This window comes from Cavia porcellus, unplaced genomic scaffold, assembly GCF_034190915.1.
Source record: "Cavia porcellus strain 051 isolate PalLab524CR breed Dunkin Hartley unplaced genomic scaffold, mCavPor4.1 scaffold_1, whole genome shotgun sequence".
Lineage (NCBI taxonomy): Eukaryota > Metazoa > Chordata > Mammalia > Rodentia > Caviidae > Cavia > Cavia porcellus.
In genome coordinates this window covers 179,427,979-179,444,419 of record NW_026947484.1, presented here as the reverse complement: position 1 = coordinate 179,444,419, position 16,441 = coordinate 179,427,979, and the positions used below count along the sequence as shown (strand labels likewise).

The 16,441-nt window shown below is 46.2% G+C and overlaps 2 protein-coding genes and 1 non-coding gene across 3 annotated transcripts; 2 read left to right on the top strand and 1 right to left on the bottom strand.

Moving 5' to 3' along the window:
- The first annotated feature begins 1,526 nt into the window (after positions 1–1,526).
- LOC111755211 (small nucleolar RNA SNORA2/SNORA34 family) lies at positions 1,527–1,663 on the top strand. Its single transcript, XR_002789783.1, has one exon. It is a non-coding gene; the product is annotated as a small nucleolar RNA SNORA2/SNORA34 family (small nucleolar RNA).
- Positions 1,664–10,583: 8,920 nt separating this feature from the next.
- On the bottom strand, positions 10,584–12,031 carry Actl7b (actin like 7B). Its single transcript, XM_003463776.5, has one exon. The coding sequence runs from the start codon at positions 11,913–11,915 to the stop codon at positions 10,677–10,679; it is 1,239 nt and encodes a 412-aa protein (XP_003463824.1). The 5' UTR covers positions 11,916–12,031; the 3' UTR covers positions 10,584–10,676.
- A 45-nt stretch (positions 12,032–12,076) lies between these two features.
- Actl7a (actin like 7A) lies at positions 12,077–16,086 on the top strand. The gene is made up of 2 exons (XM_003463777.2): positions 12,077–12,199; positions 14,600–16,086. Exon 2 carries the CDS (start codon positions 14,645–14,647, stop codon positions 15,965–15,967), a length of 1,323 nt encoding a protein of 440 aa, XP_003463825.2. The 5' UTR covers positions 12,077–12,199; positions 14,600–14,644; the 3' UTR covers positions 15,968–16,086.
- The last annotated feature ends 355 nt before the right edge of the window (positions 16,087–16,441 follow it).

Here is a 16,441-nt window from a genome sequence, read left to right as displayed (position 1 = left end):
CCTCGTTCCTTAAGAATGTAGTTTTTCTGAATAAAGGATTTACAGTTGACAATTTTTTCCTTTCAGTGCTGGAAAATGCTGTATTTTCTGGTCTCCATGGTTTCAGACAAGTAAATGTTTTTAGTTAAATTAGTGTTCTCTTATACATCATTTCTCTGTGGCTACTTTTAAGACTTCTTTGCTTTTAGTTTTCAGAAGTTATAATATGTATGAGCGTGGATTTCATTTAGTTAGTCCCATTAATTGCTCATTTCTTGACTTCCCTTTTGCCACATTTTGAGCATTCCTATCATTATTTCTTTGAACACAATTTTAGGGTCACTTTTTCCTTTTCCCTCCATTTTGGGATGTGATGATATGAATGTTAATTGTGCTGCTATTATCCCACAGACCCATGGGACTCTATTCATTTTTAAAACTATTATCTCTGTGTTCAGTACTATGTTAGTCACTTTCTTTGTCACTGAGCGAGAGAGACACACCCTTCCAGGATCGCCCCTCCCCACAATCCCACTCTTAGACCAGACCCTGCCACCTAAGAGCAAGTCTTCTGTTACCACCTAGTTAAATCACCTTCTGAAAGCCCTGCCTCTGAGGGCAAGGGACACCTGAAGGGACTTTCTTGATCTAAAGCTTAACAAGTTCCTACAAGGTACATTATATTGATTTACCTTCAACTTTATAATAAAGTCTATCTTATACAGCGTCCATCCAGTGAGCTTTTAAAATTCTAGACTATTTTTTCCAATTCTATAATTTCCATGTGTTTATTTTTATAGCTTCTATTTTTTGTCAAATTTTCTTCCTTTTTTATTGGGACGTTTTAGATACACATAATGGTAACGTTCATCATAGGTAAATTGTGCCTGTACATGATACAACCTGCTTCATTTTTCCCCATTCCTCTCCCTGCAAGCTTTCTTCCCCTCTTTATTTACAAAAGCTTTGTTTCCATTTTTTCTTCTATTGTTTTTTTTTCTTGTCCTTCTTTCCTTTCCCCCTTTCTCCTCCCTTGTTCTCCTTCACATTTGAACATTTTCTTCACATCTCCCACTATTTATTAAATAAATTAAGAAGTGACTACTGCTCAGAGACGCCTTTCAGATGCAGCTAGCACTGTGGTTTTGAGTCTGTTTCAAGATCTTACCTCTTCACTTCGTTGGGGATGAGAAGTTGCTGTCTATTTGGTCTAGCCCTCAGTTCTTTGGCACTGGCTGATAGTATTATTTGTGACCCTCTGTCTTGTCATACCAGGAAGAACAACTAATTAGGACAATTATGTCACTTTGCCTAAAGTAGTGCAATCAGCAATAGCAATAGCATCAAACACAGCCTAGAGAATGACAAATTGTGGTGACAATTAATTTGCCACCTATAACCATATGAACTAGATTGGCGGTTATATCATAAAGGCCAAAACAAGCCAAAAAAAACTGTATACAATAAATATATGCCCTCATTACAGCAATATTACCCTTGGGAGAGGAAATATAAAAGGGTTGTGGTGGTAGAGAAATAGAAGATGGATGGCCCTGAGTCAAGGCCAGTAGTTTTCTGAAGTCACTGGTTTCAAGCAGGAGTCTAAGGTGGTATCTTTCTATGGTCTGTTGGCCATTTCAGAAATTCAGAAATGTTACAGTCAAATCATTAGAGAGAAACAACTTTCTCCTCAGTGAGCCTGGAGGAGAAGAAGCCATGTCCACCAACAAGCCCACTGTCTCAGGCCTGGAGAAAGGGAGGCCACTGCCGCTGTGAGCCTGCCACTGCAGTCCTGGAGGAGAGAAGGCCAAGCCCCTGGTGAGCCCACTGCTGCAGTCCTCGAGAAGAAGCCATGCCTCCCAATGAACCCATCACTGTGGCCCAGAGAAGAGGAAATCACACCCCCAGGGTTCTGCCATCACTGGAGGAGTACCAGTGAGAAGCTGCCCTGAACCTCTCTACCACCCCAGGAACCTCAGATTGGAACAACCCAAGTCTTAGCCTCATCCCCTACACAGCAGGATGGGCAGCAAGGCAGGAAACACACGAGACTCAGCTGATCCAAAGGAACACAGGAAAGTGTCAAGACAAAAGAGCAGGGTACAGTCTCAGACCTCCAGCCCACCCAGATCAAGTCCAGAAGGCACAGACACAAAATAAATTAGAATTTACACACCTGAAATCTCCAAAGCATTAGCAACTGAAGAGACAATTTAGTGCTTATAGTGTTTCATTAATTTTGCATGCCTATATCTCACCCAGAATCTCACCCAGGAGACATAGACATAGAGGAAATTAGAAGCCACACATCTGAAATTTCTGAAATGATGGAAAATGAAGTAAAGAAACAGCTGTTTGCACTGTTTGATTGACTTTGTATGCCTGTTTCTGTGGTCCAATCATTTATTTAGAGGATGACAATGTGCATTATAGTAACTATGGTTGATTTGCTGCTGTCTTGTTTTTTAAATCCAGTATCATTCCCATTGCTTTATTTTGTTTCATATTTTTTTTCTCTTTAAAATAAAATGTAAATAAGAAATAGAAGAAAAGGAAGAGATTAAAAGCAAGGCTAGAGGAAGATTGCATTAACTTTGGGAAACTGCTAAAGAGAGAAGGAAGAATTAAAAACAAGGACAGAAGAGCAACAAAAAGTTAGAAACAATTTTCACACTTACATAAAAACAAGCAAAAACCAAAGGAAAACAAAATAAAAATGAAAAAAAAGTTTTAAAAAGAAGAAGAAGAAGAAATGTCCACTTCAGAGCACATCTCTGCTATCATTGATAGAGTAGACAGAGCCCAGGGGACCATGTTGATTAATCCTAGGAAGTCAGGTATAGATTCACAGTGGGGTAGTGGATAATCCCAGCAAGCCTGCGCCTTTAGTTCCTCTGAAGTACAGGTTGGTTTCTGGCTGTGAGGCTGGCACTCAGTTGGTTTAGCCTGCAACACTGTGTATGACTCGTGCAGATCTGAATTTGGTTTTGCCTCATCCTGGCACTGGGAGCCACTAGACATAGCCAGCCTGAAGCTGCTGTGAGTCTCAGTTCAGTTGACCCCTAAAAGGGCAATCACCCTCTCGTGGGGGATGTCTGACCCTGAATAACTAACTCATCAGCCATTGCAGTCTGCTGCACCTACTGCTCCATTCCACTGGGGCCTTTCTCTGTGGAGCCCACTGAGGTTGACAGCAGTCTCTGTGCACCTGCAGGTTCAAGCCACCCCTCCCAGAGTCTTGGCTTAGGGAGGAAGTGCTGCTTGTCACCTCCTTCTGCTTTGAGGTCTTTGTCTTCTATCTTACTATGGGCTTCAGTTCTCACTTTAGATCTTTGCTGGGTCCCAGGGACCCACTTCCCTTCTCTTCCTCACATTGCTATATTCTGGCCTCTGGACCCTGAATCCCTTAGAGACTGTTTCTCTGCTGTTCACCACTGCACCATCTTCCCAGAAGTCCCCAGCACTCATGAGCTGAGGAAAACTGTTCAGACTCCTGAAACAAAATTGCACTTGAATGCCTCCTCAAACTCACCAAAATCTATTAAATTCATGAATATGGCCCAAGCTCAAAGTTTCCACCATCTTCTTCCTTTGGAGTCAGGAAGCATTACTCTCCTGGCATCAGTATGTGATGACATCCAAAAACTGCCAATAGAAAACATTTTCCTGTGCTGTGGTTTGGTGTTTCTATTGGGGCTCCATCCTGCAGGCATAATTGACTGATCAGTTTTCCACACGGCTTGTCTCAGCCTCTAAGTTATCTGATATCGTGTGACCTGAAGTCCCTATTCTAAATCATATTGTTGGTCCTTCCAGCACACTGTGCTGTCACCCTATAGCTCTTGGATATAACCAGCCTAACCTGGCCTAACAAAGGCATTCTTACAAGGAATGACATAAATTACCTCTTAGGTGTTGAGGACAAAGGCCAGACATCCATTTATATGAGGCCAGTTCCTTAATTACAATGACAAATGACATTTAACCAAAGCCTCACCACTTGGAATATTAAATTATAAGACTCTGAATCTTATTTAGTGCTTTTTCCTTGGATGTCCCCCTACAAAGGCAGAGCTTAATGGCCAGATGGGCAGGGAAATTCAGCTTTCGCTGCCTGGCAAAAGTGAGGCACCAATTCACACCACCTTGTTGCCAATGATTGGTGGAAATTCAGCTTTCTCGAAGGCCCTATTAACACTTTCCTAGCAACAGCTTGTCACTGACTCCCAGCACCTCCTTCTTTCCTAGAGGGGAGTGTGAGTCAGCTCCCCACTGAGCCCCACAGTAACACAGTGACAAGAGGACAAGAGGATGTCTCAGCTAACCTCATCACTCTCTCCGTGTTTCCTCGCACTGATGCTGGGTGGGGATGAAGGTATGGCTTGTCACTATAACCACTGACAATCCCCCGAGACTCCGAACATGGCACTTACTTCTATGGAATGGGCTAGAGGCATAAGATCAGCTTCTCACACAAGATTCCGTCCTGACATCACGGATCTAGTAGAGGGTACTGGGCATGATGTCTCCATTCTTTTTATCAAGACTTGTTTACTCTTGATTTCTGTATCTGCAATCATGCAAGAATTTTTTTGTTTTGTTTTTTGATGCAGAGTCTTATTATGTAGTACAGATTGGCTTTGAACTTGCTTATATAGGCCAGGTTGGTCTCAAACTCACAGTGATCCTCGTGGATCAGCCTCCTGAGTGCTGGGATTACAGGTGTGCACCACTATGCTTGGCACAAGGGTTATTCTTAAAACTTTATTTTTCTTGCCTGATTTCCCAAAACTATTACTTTTACTATGACTCATTGGGTTCCTAATTGTTATTTCACATAGTTATACAAATGCAAAAACCGGGAGTAATGGAACTCTTTTTCAGAAGCTTTTGGAGCACCTCAGGAAAGTTACAATGTTCTAGACTAATGGGCTAGGTTTCTGACAGTGAAGGTTCTCAGCTGGGCTACACATCAGAACTGCTTGGGGCCTTTTCAATCAGACCTTCACTTCACCCTGGCTTCTACTTCACCCTGGACATTCTGATTTAATTCCAGGTGAGCAGGACTGAGATTTTTATAAAAGCTGTACCATGCAGACAGCATTGAATGGCTGAGAGCCAGTACACTCAGGATCCTGCAGAGCTCTGGAAAGACAGGAAAATAAAAAATCAAGGACTAGCAAATGCAAAGCGAAGTGACTCTGAGCAATAAATCTGACCTATATACTCCAGGCACGTGTTCCATGACTGTGGCAGGCCCAAGCCTGAACCCCGTATGCAGAGAAGAACATGTCCTGTTTACAGAGGAATGCAGATGACAGAAGCCAAGGCAGACGCGTCCAAAGCACAACATCCAAGAGCCAAAACCATGTCCTGGCGAAGGCGACAGCTGGCCAAGGGAGCTTGGCTGGGTGGTAAAAGTGGCCCTGCTCCCAGGGAGGGGAACAGCATCTTAAACACCCTTAACCTGCGTCAGTCCCTTCTTTACTTCTAAACATTTCTGTTGTGTTCAGTATGGGCTCTTCTGGGCAACTGGTTAAATAAGAGTGTCTGTTAGAAGCACACATGCAACTTTTTAAATATGGGTTCCTAGTTTTCTCTCCAGATTACCAAATCAAAATCTCTGGAAGGAAGGTAGGAATGAAGGTCCGTGGGGGTTATGTCTGTTTTTAAAGCTAGCTCCCTAGATGATTCTGCTGCCCATTTCTCCTGCCCCACCCCTTAAACAAGCTGGGGGTGACAGGTGGATTTGTTCCATATGCTGATTCGTGTGGGTGTTAATATTCCTTCCATGGTCACTCTCATATAAGTGTGCATGTATGTACATCTGCCTATCAAACAGAAACCCCTTCATGGATTGTACTGCAATAAAGTTAATTTCTCAAAAGTGCTTTAGACAAATAGCCCTGAGAGAAACTTTGGAAATAAACATTGGATAGAGAGAAACCAGGCTTACTAAAAAGGCTGTGAGGGTAACAGACCTCTTGTCGTGTGTCAGCACCTAGTAGGAGCTCACCGCTCGGTGTTACTCTAATACCTGCTCATGTCTCCAGAAATCTCAGGCACGACATGAGGGTTCTGAAATTGTATCTTGTCGTTCATTATTTGAAAGCAATTTTAGTGAATTTTTAATTGGAAAAGACATGCTTTGCAGATACATAGGAAACAAAAGGCAAAAGGGATTTTGGAATTACAAAACTTTGACTTGGCTCAAGATTTTGATTTATACCAGGTGGATAAACTTGGACAACTCTTAACTGCTCCAAGTCTCAATGTTCTCATCTATAAAATGGGAGGAAATACTCATAACTCCTTTTTACCCCTCCACCCACAAATCATGATGAAAACCACAATGAAAGTAAAACTCATAGATTTCATAGGTATTTCCTTTTCTGTTTCCTTATACCTCTTTCTATCATGAGCAGCATGGCTTTTCTTCTAACGTTAAAACAAAACATTGCTTGGGCTTGAAAAATTAATATTTCAATACAATATTAGAAGACCTTACCTTTCCTGTTCCTCTCCCATAAAGGGGAAAACTTGTTTCTCAAAATAATTTTTTCCAAAATAATTTCATAGGTAAACTGGAGGAAGAATTTAAATGCTATTCATGTTTGAGCTTTGGGTTTTAGGCAAGATGCTTAGGCTCAAAACTCTTATGAGTTTTTGTTTTCCCATTTATAAACTTGGGAATAGTAACAGCTTCCTCATAAGATTGTGAAATTAAACAGCAAACACGCAGAGTACCCAGCACAGTGCCAAGAACATTAAGCAGGAGCTCAGTGAACGCAACACCCTCTTGGCTTCTTGTAAAATAGCTAAATGGCTGAAGGGATTAGGGAGGCTTTCATGGAAATAAGAATATATATTGAAACAGGCCCTTGAGGATCAAGGCTGGATATAATGGGGTCAGGCAGATGTGAGGGACACAGTGTGTGACATAAATTAATGCAGCAGACAGGTCTTCCGGGGGACTGGAGACTGCAAATGGGGAGAACTACTCAGTGATCTTGCGAAAGTTTATACACGCTATAGGAAGGAAGGAATCTTGAAGCATGTCAAAGACAAAATTCAGCAGTTATCGGTGGCCTCAGGAATGACTGTGCTGATGCTGTCTCATGGGCCCTGAGTTTGGGGAAGACTCTGTGAGTGACTGCGCTGCAGGATGAAGAGATCTGAAAGGGGCAGGGAGAGACAGGTTTGGAGCACTGGTGAGCATAGGATTTGGAGAATGTTGGACACACAGTGATATGTAAGTAAATGTTTACATCTTAATGAAACACTATAGTATTGCAATATAATACTATATATATTATCTAATGTAATATTACAAATATTAAATACAGTATTACAATGTTTAAGTAAGTACTTAAGTATCTTAATCACATATCATGATTTAAATAGGATCTCTTTTTTTTAGGACAGGGTTTTACTAGGTAGCCCAGACTAGCCTCAAACTCATGGTGATCCTCCTGCCTCAGCCTCCCAAACACTGGGATTACAGACCTGTGCTACCACGTCCAGCTCTTAAGTAGGATCTTAATGAAATAGTAGGATATTAAAGTAGAAAGAAGGCCCAAAAAACACAAAGCTTTGCTGAGATTTTAAAAGACAGGAAGGAGAAACGTGCATGATTAGGGGTGGTTCATTGATTATAGTTGTGGCACTGGATAAATATCCTAAGGAAAGAAAGCAATGAGGATCAAATACTAAATTGGACAAAATACTCAATTAAGGACAGAAAGGAACAAGCTGAAGGGGCAAACAAAACCTTGGATGAGGAACAGGGAAGGCGGAGTGAGCACCGCAGCAGTGTCAGGTTCCAGAGGCCAGTGCCTGTAACTTCCACCCACAGACTGGACTGAGCACCCGCCCTGCACACTGCTCCGCACTGGGAATAAGGAAACCAAGCCCTCACGCTGCCCACGAGACACTGCAAATCTAATCTCAGGGACCAATACCTAAGTAAATACACAAGAGAAAGGACCAGTGTTAGCTCAGATCTCCCATCTCAGTGGTAATATGTTGTAATATCTGACATCCTCTGATACATTGATAAAAATTCTACATCTGTAATCACTTCTTTGCTAAGGAAAAAATGAAGTGGTGGCCTCAATACTTCAATTCCAAGAGGCCTCTACAGTGTCAGGGATATAGCTCAGCAGTGCAGTGCCTGCCTAGCAAGCATGAGGTCCTGAGTTCGATTCCTGGGTCACACACACACACACACACACACACACACACACACACACAGAGAGAGAGAGAGAGAGAGAGAGAAGGCCTCTCCAAATGTATGGCTCTCCATAACCCTCAGCCATGCAAAATCACTTAAGGAATGTTCTCACTGAGAAGGAAAACCCAAGCTAGGCAGAATGCTCACACTGCAAGCAACAAACTACTTGCTTGATCTGGTTCAAAAGAGGTTGTATGCACTGTCTCAGGGAACCAGTGGGGCTACTCAAAGCATGGCTTTGATCAGATGTTCCCTTTCATTAGGGAATGAGCTGTGTTTTGCTGAGATACTCTGAGCTCCACAATCCTTGTTGGGACTTTAAGCTGGCTTCCATCCGGGGCACAAATGTTGTCCCAGCAGTTCTAGGACACAGCCCTTGCTGCTCAAAAACCTTTCAAGTAAAAGGTGTGTGTGAGTCATGTGTTTAGAGCCAAACATTATAGTCAGGGAGCTCTCCCTGACTGGCCTAATCTAAATCATATGCTCTGGCCTAGGACTACCTCTGATGCCCCTGCAGAAAGTAGGGGATGCTGGGAAGGAGGAAGCAGCAAATGGAGGCACCAACTCTTCCACCTCGGGAATCTCAGCTCTACCATGGTGTGACTTGGAGAAGGGACCTAGGGATGCAGAGAGAGTTTATAATTTGCCCTTTGCTCTTCTCTCTTGCCTCTTCCATCTATTAGCAGCATCTTTAGAGGGAGAATTCAATTCTTTTCCTGAGGAATGTATTTGCACATATAGAAGTTGATACACTAGGCTGGGTGGGGATTTAGCTCAGCGGCATAAGTGCCTGCCTTGCAAGCTCACATCGTGAGTTTGATCCCCGGTACCCCCCCCCCAAAAAAAAAAAGCTGATACACACTATCCATAAGCTTCCAAAAAAAAGGCCATTAGTTATCAGCTCTCCCCCCGGACTGTTTTCATTCTCACACACCTCTCCAATGTCCCTCCCTCCTGGCTTGGCTTTTCCAAAGTCCCAAACCTCTCCATTTGCAGGACAGGAAGTAGCCTAGCTCTGCAGGAAGCACCCTTCACAGTCCCAGCTGCAGGCTTCCTGGCCTGCTCCTTTCCTGCAGATATGTGCCTTCTTCCAGAACCAGGTGAAATCTCTCAGCCTCCTGTGGTTCCTATGTCATCTTCACTTGCGTGAGATTATACATTTGCATTCTCTGTCAGTTTGATGGCATCTTATACAGGAGGGAGAAGATGAGCACATGTCGTCAATGGGTCGTCTTAGGCTAGAAGTCACTGACTCACATTTTCCCATGACAATCAAATTTTCTGCCATGCTTGTGTTTGGCTTAAATAAGTTCATGTCAAGGACTGAGTTGCATGGTGCATTAGCAGTGCCTGGCACACAAGGGGTGTTTTGAGAGATTACTAGCTGTGAAGCAATAGTTGTTGTGACTAGAGACAGTAGAAGGGGAAGAGGTAGATATACAGATCTGGTTTGCAGCAGTCTTCGATACCAGCATGGACAAGAGGGCTCACATGCAGCTCTTGCTGCTTGAGGTATGAAGGTATATTTCTTTCCCCTTTACAAGCCTGTTTCCCCTCTGTAGCTTATGAGTTCTTTAAAATCAATATTAGTCAAGTTCTTTGGGTTGCAAACAACAGAAATGAATACCAGTTAAACAGAAGTTAAGTTGAAATAGCAGATATTTATGAAGACATTCATGTGGCAGAGACTTTAGAAACCTGAGAACCCACAGAAAGAATCCATAATCACCAAGAAAGTTTATACACTGTGGTGGCCAAACACATCTACTGGCCAGTGGATTGGCTTCCTGTCTGTGACCTTTGTGGGTAGGGAAGAGCCTGAATTGTGTGCCCAGTACCTAGGCCCAACAAGCACCAAAGTACTCAAACTTCAGACCAGAGCCTGATTCTGGGCAATGGGGAAAGACTAGGAAGCAGGGCCTAAGGTGATACTGATTGTTCTTATTCCTCAAGTCTGCAGCCCTCAGCACTGGACCCAGAAAGACCAGATATCTGAAGTCAGATATCTGACCCTGCTCTTCCTCCAACCCACCAAGGGGTGCCCTGTGCTAGGCGAGTGGAACCACCCCATGCTCCTTGACAGAAGGTTGAGCAAGCTATGTGGAGTGTGTGGAGTCAGGTTTTGCTCCTGGAAGAGGAGCTAATGGAGCAGGAAGCCACACTCTTAAGCCCTAAGATGAAAGTGCCCTCTGAAGTGGGCAGAGAAAGGAGGCTCAGTGTTATGTGTGGGAGGGGAGTCCCCCCAACCCCCAATCCCAACCCCACATCCCACTACTCCCCTACCCAGCAGAACCAAAGGCACAGATACTTTAGCCCAACTTCCCACCACCTGCTATCAGATTAGACTAAGAAATCCAGCGCAGACAAAAGCCACCGCACAATATAATTTTATGTTAAATTCTGCAAATGTATAGAGTGGCCGTGGCCGCTGCCCACGAGGCCTGCCTGTCGGGGGGCCTGCCCCTCAGCATTTGATGTAGATGGCTGCACTGCCCCGCTCCTCGAACTCTTCCTTGCTGACCCAGAGCTGCTGAAAGGCCTCCAAGGAGGCCAGAATGGAGCCGCCAGTCCACACGGAGGTCTTCCTCTCGGGACCAGCGGCCACAATGGGGCTGTCCTCGGGGCACAGGAGGCTCAGCTCCCTCTGGAAGCGTTCGGGGAAGCCGTCCAGCATGGTGCAGCCGCCGCACAGCAGCACGTTGATGGCCATCTCCTCCCTGAAGCCCGCTTCCTCGCAGCGGTCCAGGCAAGCAGCTGTGAGCGCAGGGAGGCTGGGCTGGCTGCAGCCCACCAGGGAGGGCTTGAAGAGCATCTCGGAGCAGCGAAAGCGCTCCTGGCTGATGGTGATAATCTTGCCGTCGGGGAGTTCATAGTCCAAGCGCAGCTCCTCCAGGCCCAGCTGCTCCTCTTCCGGCAGGAGGGCCGCGTAGCAGCATTTCTTCTTGATGTGCTCTATGATGTGCAGATGGTCGTCCGTGAACTTGTGGCCGCCCTCGTTGAGCAGCTGCATCAGGTAGTTGGTGAGGTCGCTGCCCGCGTAGTCAGCGCGGCAGGTGAGGCCCGGGAGCACGTCGCCCTGGGAGATGGGCACCACGTGCGAGACGCTGTGCCCGCTCTCCACCACCAGCCCCGTGGTCCTGCCGTAGGAGTAGACGGAGAGCAGCGCCTGGGACGTCACGTGCATGGCGGGGATGCCGAAGGTCTCGAACAGCAGCTCCGCGTACTTCTCTCGGTTGCTGGTGGGGCTGAGCGGGGGGTCGGAGACCAGCACGGGGTGCTCCTCGGGGCAGATCTTCATGGCCGTGTAGAAGATGTACTCCCAGATGCTCTGGACGCAGTCCCAGTCCACCACGACGCCGTGCTTCAGCGGGTTGACCAGCTTCAGGGGCGCCTCTATGTTGAGCAGCTCGTGGCCCACGTAGGTTTCCTTGCGGGTGTCACCGGCATCCGCCGTCGCCTCAGGATGGCGCTTGCCCACAGTGGAGGAGATGAAGTAGGTGGGCCGCGGCTCTCCCCCGTAGCCACACTTACAGTACTGGGAACCCAGGTCAATGATCAGCGCCTTGAGGTTGTGCTCCTTCCCGGGCTTTTTCTGCTGAGTGTTCCTGATGCCAGCGTCGGGCCCTGGCAGTGTCCCTACCTGTCCAGGGTCCCCCTGAGCTGTGCCCATGGGCGTGGGGCTAGGGCTATTCTTGGTCGCCATCTGCCTTCCCTTCCTACCTCCTCACATCCACATCCTCTAGCTCCAGGGGGGAAATGAGCGGTTTCTCCCAACAGCGCCTTGGCAACCACCTAGGCCTGTGACATCACTGGGGCTGGTCCATTCATTCCCACAGCTGGGGAGGGTTGGATCTTGTCATTCCCCCCTCCTTCTTCTACTACGGTCTGTTCCAGGGTGGCCAACAGTTTTAGAAATCCAACCAGAGTGGGGCGTCAGAGGTTACTGCTCCCACCTCTTACAGATCCAAGCCTGAACCCTTGTCACTGGTAATGCTTTCTCCCTTGCTTCTTGACAGTGAACAGTATTTGAGCCCTGTACCAGGTGCTTCAATTAATTTCACTGCAATGAACGCCCCTCATTGTAGCGAAGAGCCCTGGGCTCTCCGAGGTGCTGCATTCTGGCACCCTGAGTGTGGCCGCTGTCAACACCAATTTGTCCAGCTAGAGATGAGACACAAGTGTCTCAGCAGCCTCTAGAGACTCCTGTTAGGTCTCACTGTTGCAGGAAAAACTGAATCATCTGTAGCCAGGGAGCTCAGAAGAAAAGAAATTTTATTAATGCTAGTGGACCCCAGAGGAGTAATGTCCAAAGTCTGAGGTGGCAGTCATAGAGTTTATCTTATTTTTAAGGTGGTAAACAGAAGTTACAAGGACAAGATAAGCCTTTGCTGGCGGCCAGGATACAATGGATATCTGGTGATGACCATAGTGATGAGCATAGTTGTGCAGCAAGTTGTTTTAACAACAGAAGTATCAATTTGATGACAAGTCATATTAATTTAGCTGAGTTCATTGGCAGAGGACAAAAATGACTGCAGCATTATTTTTTAAAAAATGGCTGCAGTTAGGTCAGGATTTCTACTTCATCATCAAAGTGTCCACAGCACAACCAGGCAGGAAGCTGTGGTAGGACAGCCTGGCCATTCCTGCCCAGACATCCCTGGGGGATCCATGCATTGTGGGCTTGAACGTTCTCATCAGCGGGATTCTGTAATATCTGCCTATCCCGGGACCTAATGAAGGATGGGCAAGTGTACAAATGCATGTCCAGAAATAATTCCTCATTAGATTGTCCTAAATGTCCACCTTAGCATCCAAAGTGAGAAGAGCTTAGCACAGTCACTACAGTGGCAATGCATCCTATGAAAATCTGTCAGATAATGTCAGTTCTGTGCTCAAAAGCCTGGGCTTTCTAACCTCACACGGCAGGGCCGGAGTCTTTGCAATGGTCCACAAGGTCAGGTGGGAGCTGGAGATGCAAAAATATATAGAGAGTGTATTTAAATGGATATATATCTTTTACTGTATCCTTTACCTATCATGGAAGAGCGTAAGAGGAAGTAGATGATATTTTTAGCATAAAGGCTTTAGGCTGTGTAGGTAGAAGTCCTTTACTTTTGGCAAATTACAGGACTGGGTGCTAAGTTTCTCTGTAAAACTATTTCTCATCCCTTTTCCTTTACTAATCATCTCCGAAGTAAGCAAAATTGGCTTTCTCATATAATCATTACACTAATCTTATGAAGAAAAGTATCTCTCATTTTAAGACTTAGAAAACAGGCTTAGCGTGGTTAGTAAACTCAGTTAGCAAATGATGGGTCTGTGATTTGAACTCAGCTCTCTACGACTCCAGAGTCCAGGCTGTTCTGCACGCTGCCTCTCCCAATAAGTGCGGATGTATTTCTGAAAACAGGAATGGACTGTGTCATGGTGCTTTTAAAGTTTAAAACTCATAAATAAGAAGGACTTGGCTCTTTCATACAGGTAGAGCCTGGCAGGAGGCTGTAACTTCCGGCAGTAGCTAATTTATAAATGACCAGCAGTTAGATGGTTTATTTTTATTCCAATTATTTGAGACTCAGCCATGCTTTTCCCCCTGCCCCCATTGCATCTTCCAACTTGACTTTTTCTGGCTCCTCCCACCTGCCACACTGATTGTTTTGCCAGTTCTTTAACCTAGAGTCAGCAAACTTCTTTTGCGAAGTACCAGTACTCATTCGTTTCATCTGCAATTTTGGAACGTACAATTTTTGTCGCAGTGACTGCTGTCGTATTAGGAAAACAGCTGTGGGTCACATGAAAGTGAAGGCGTGTGGCTGTGTTCTGCTAAGTTTATATTCAACCATAAGCTGTGGACTGGGTCTGGCTACATTCTGATGGCCCCTGTCCTAACACATCAGCAGCATGTGGCGCCCTCTTTGCCTCTTCGAGGTTTTCACACAACTGCCACTGTTATGTCAGGGGACCTTGGCAGGCCACACTAGCACTGCCACCCTGCCTATCCTGTTTTTCTATTTTTTTCACTCTAAACACTTTCCTTTTGTTTAACATACACGTCTGTCTTCCTCCTATCTATCCATCAACCAGAATATAAGCTTTACAAAGTCAGATTTTCCCCCAGCGCTGTTTCCCAGCTGCTTTGTATGTCACAGGCACTCAGTATATAATAACTGAATGAACATGTAATTCTAAACTATAATTAGAATTCTAATTTCTAATTTCTAATTATAAAATTTGGAGAAAAGGGTAGCCATTCCAAAAACAATACCCTAAATAGACACTATTCCAAGACAAAGGTTTCCAGGATCCAGAATGCCCTGGTCACTGGATTATGTCATAATCAATGATGTCATTGTTGGGGAATTCTCAAGTTGTCCTCTGATTTAGGCCTTACCTTGAAGCCACTGGGGCCGAAGAACTTTCTGAGAGCATATGGCTCTTGACAGCATGTGGGCACCACAGGCAGCAAACACCAGGGAGGGGCTCACTAAGAAAGCAGATGACCTGGCATCCCCGCAGACTCAGGCCTTCCAGACGGCCTCCATAAAGGACGGCCCTGCCAAGCGGGCAGTGCGGGTTGGCCATAATGATGCAGAGCCAGAGGAGCCTGTCAAATCAGCAGAGCCCAGACAGAAGCCCAGGGTAGAGGAAACCAAAGCGGTGGTCGTGGACCTTGGCACTGGTTACTGCAAATGTGGTTTTGCTGGCCTGCCGAGGCCCAGTCACATGATCTCAACCATAGTGGGCAAGCCCTACATGGAGACCGCCAAAACTGGGAAGAATCGCAAGGAGACATTCGTGGGGCAGGAGCTCCTCAACCCTGAGGTTCGTCTCAAACTAGTTAATCCTCTGCGACATGGAATCATCGTGGACTGGGATACGGTGCACGATATCTGGGAATATCTCTTCCGGCAAGAGATGAAGATCGCCCCAGAGGAGCACGCAGTCTTGGTTTCAGACCCACCCCTGAGCCCGCACACCAACAGGGAGAAGTATGCCGAGATGCTGTTCGAAAGCTTCAGCACGCCCGCCATGCACATCGCCTACCAGTCCCGCCTGTCCATGTACTCCTACGGAAGGACCTCCGGCCTGGTGGTGGAGGTGGGCCATGGAGTGTCCTATGTGGTCCCCATCTATGAGGGTTACCCACTGCCCAGCATCACGGGAAGGCTAGACTACGCAGGCTCTGACCTGACCGCCTACCTGATGAGCCTGCTGGACAATGTGGGGCTACACTTCACTGAGGAACAGGTGAGCATCGTGGAGGACATCAAGCAAAAGTGCTGCTTTGTGGCCATGGACCCCATCGAAGAAAAGAAAGTTCCTCCCAGTGAGCATGACATCCGGTACACACTCCCTGACGGGAAGGAGATCCACCTGTGCCATGAGAGGTTCCTCTGCTCTGAAATGTTCTTCAAACCGTCTCTCATCAAGTCCATGCAACTGGGCCTCCACACCCAGACAGTGTCCTGCCTCAACAAGTGCGACATCGCCCTCAAGCGAGACCTCATGGGGAATATCCTGCTCTGCGGGGGCAGCACCATGCTCAGAGGTTTCCCCAACCGTCTGCAGAAGGAGCTGAGCAGCATGTGTCCCAATGACTGCCCACACATCAACGTGCTGCCGGAGAGAGACACCGCGGTGTGGACTGGCGGCTCCATTCTGGCCTCGTTGCAGGGTTTCCAGCCGTTGTGGGTGCGCCGCTCTGAGTACGAGGAACACGGGCCTTTCTTCCTCTTCAGACGGTGCTTCTGACTGAGGAGACATGGCTGCTGTGGCGGCTGATGCTTTAGCTTGTGAGCTGGGTGCACATCTTACACACAGGGAGTTGAGCCAGCACATTCATTTCTGTTGCATTAAACACCCTGCATATCCCCCTCTACTGTGTCTATTTGCTGACTGAACAACTTCACAGCTGTAGTATTTACCCTAAGAATTAGACAAGAGTAAGAGGTGGTGGGGGTGGTGTGGAACAAAATAGACAATCATTTTATGTTGATTACTTCAACACTTTTCCTTAGGAAAAACTAACTCTAACATGTGTTCTTCCCACTATGGAGACTACCATATTGTTAATTTTCCTGCTGTTGGCTCCCCTGCCCCCTACCTGTTTGTTTGGCTGCCTAGTGGGTGTATCCTTTTGGGGGTCATGGAGTTGTAGTCCTTTTTATCTCTAGAATGTGCTTCAGAACACTCTGGAGTGCTGGCTTGGTGGGCATGAATTTCCTC

What these genes read in the sequence shown, in the direction of transcription:
- Actl7b (XM_003463776.5), bottom strand. Translation starts at nt 11,915, where the DNA reads ATGGCGACCAAGAATAGCCCTAGCCCCACGCCCATGGGCACAGCTCAG.
- Actl7a (XM_003463777.2), top strand. Translation starts at nt 14,645, where the DNA reads ATGGCTCTTGACAGCATGTGGGCACCACAGGCAGCAAACACCAGGGAG.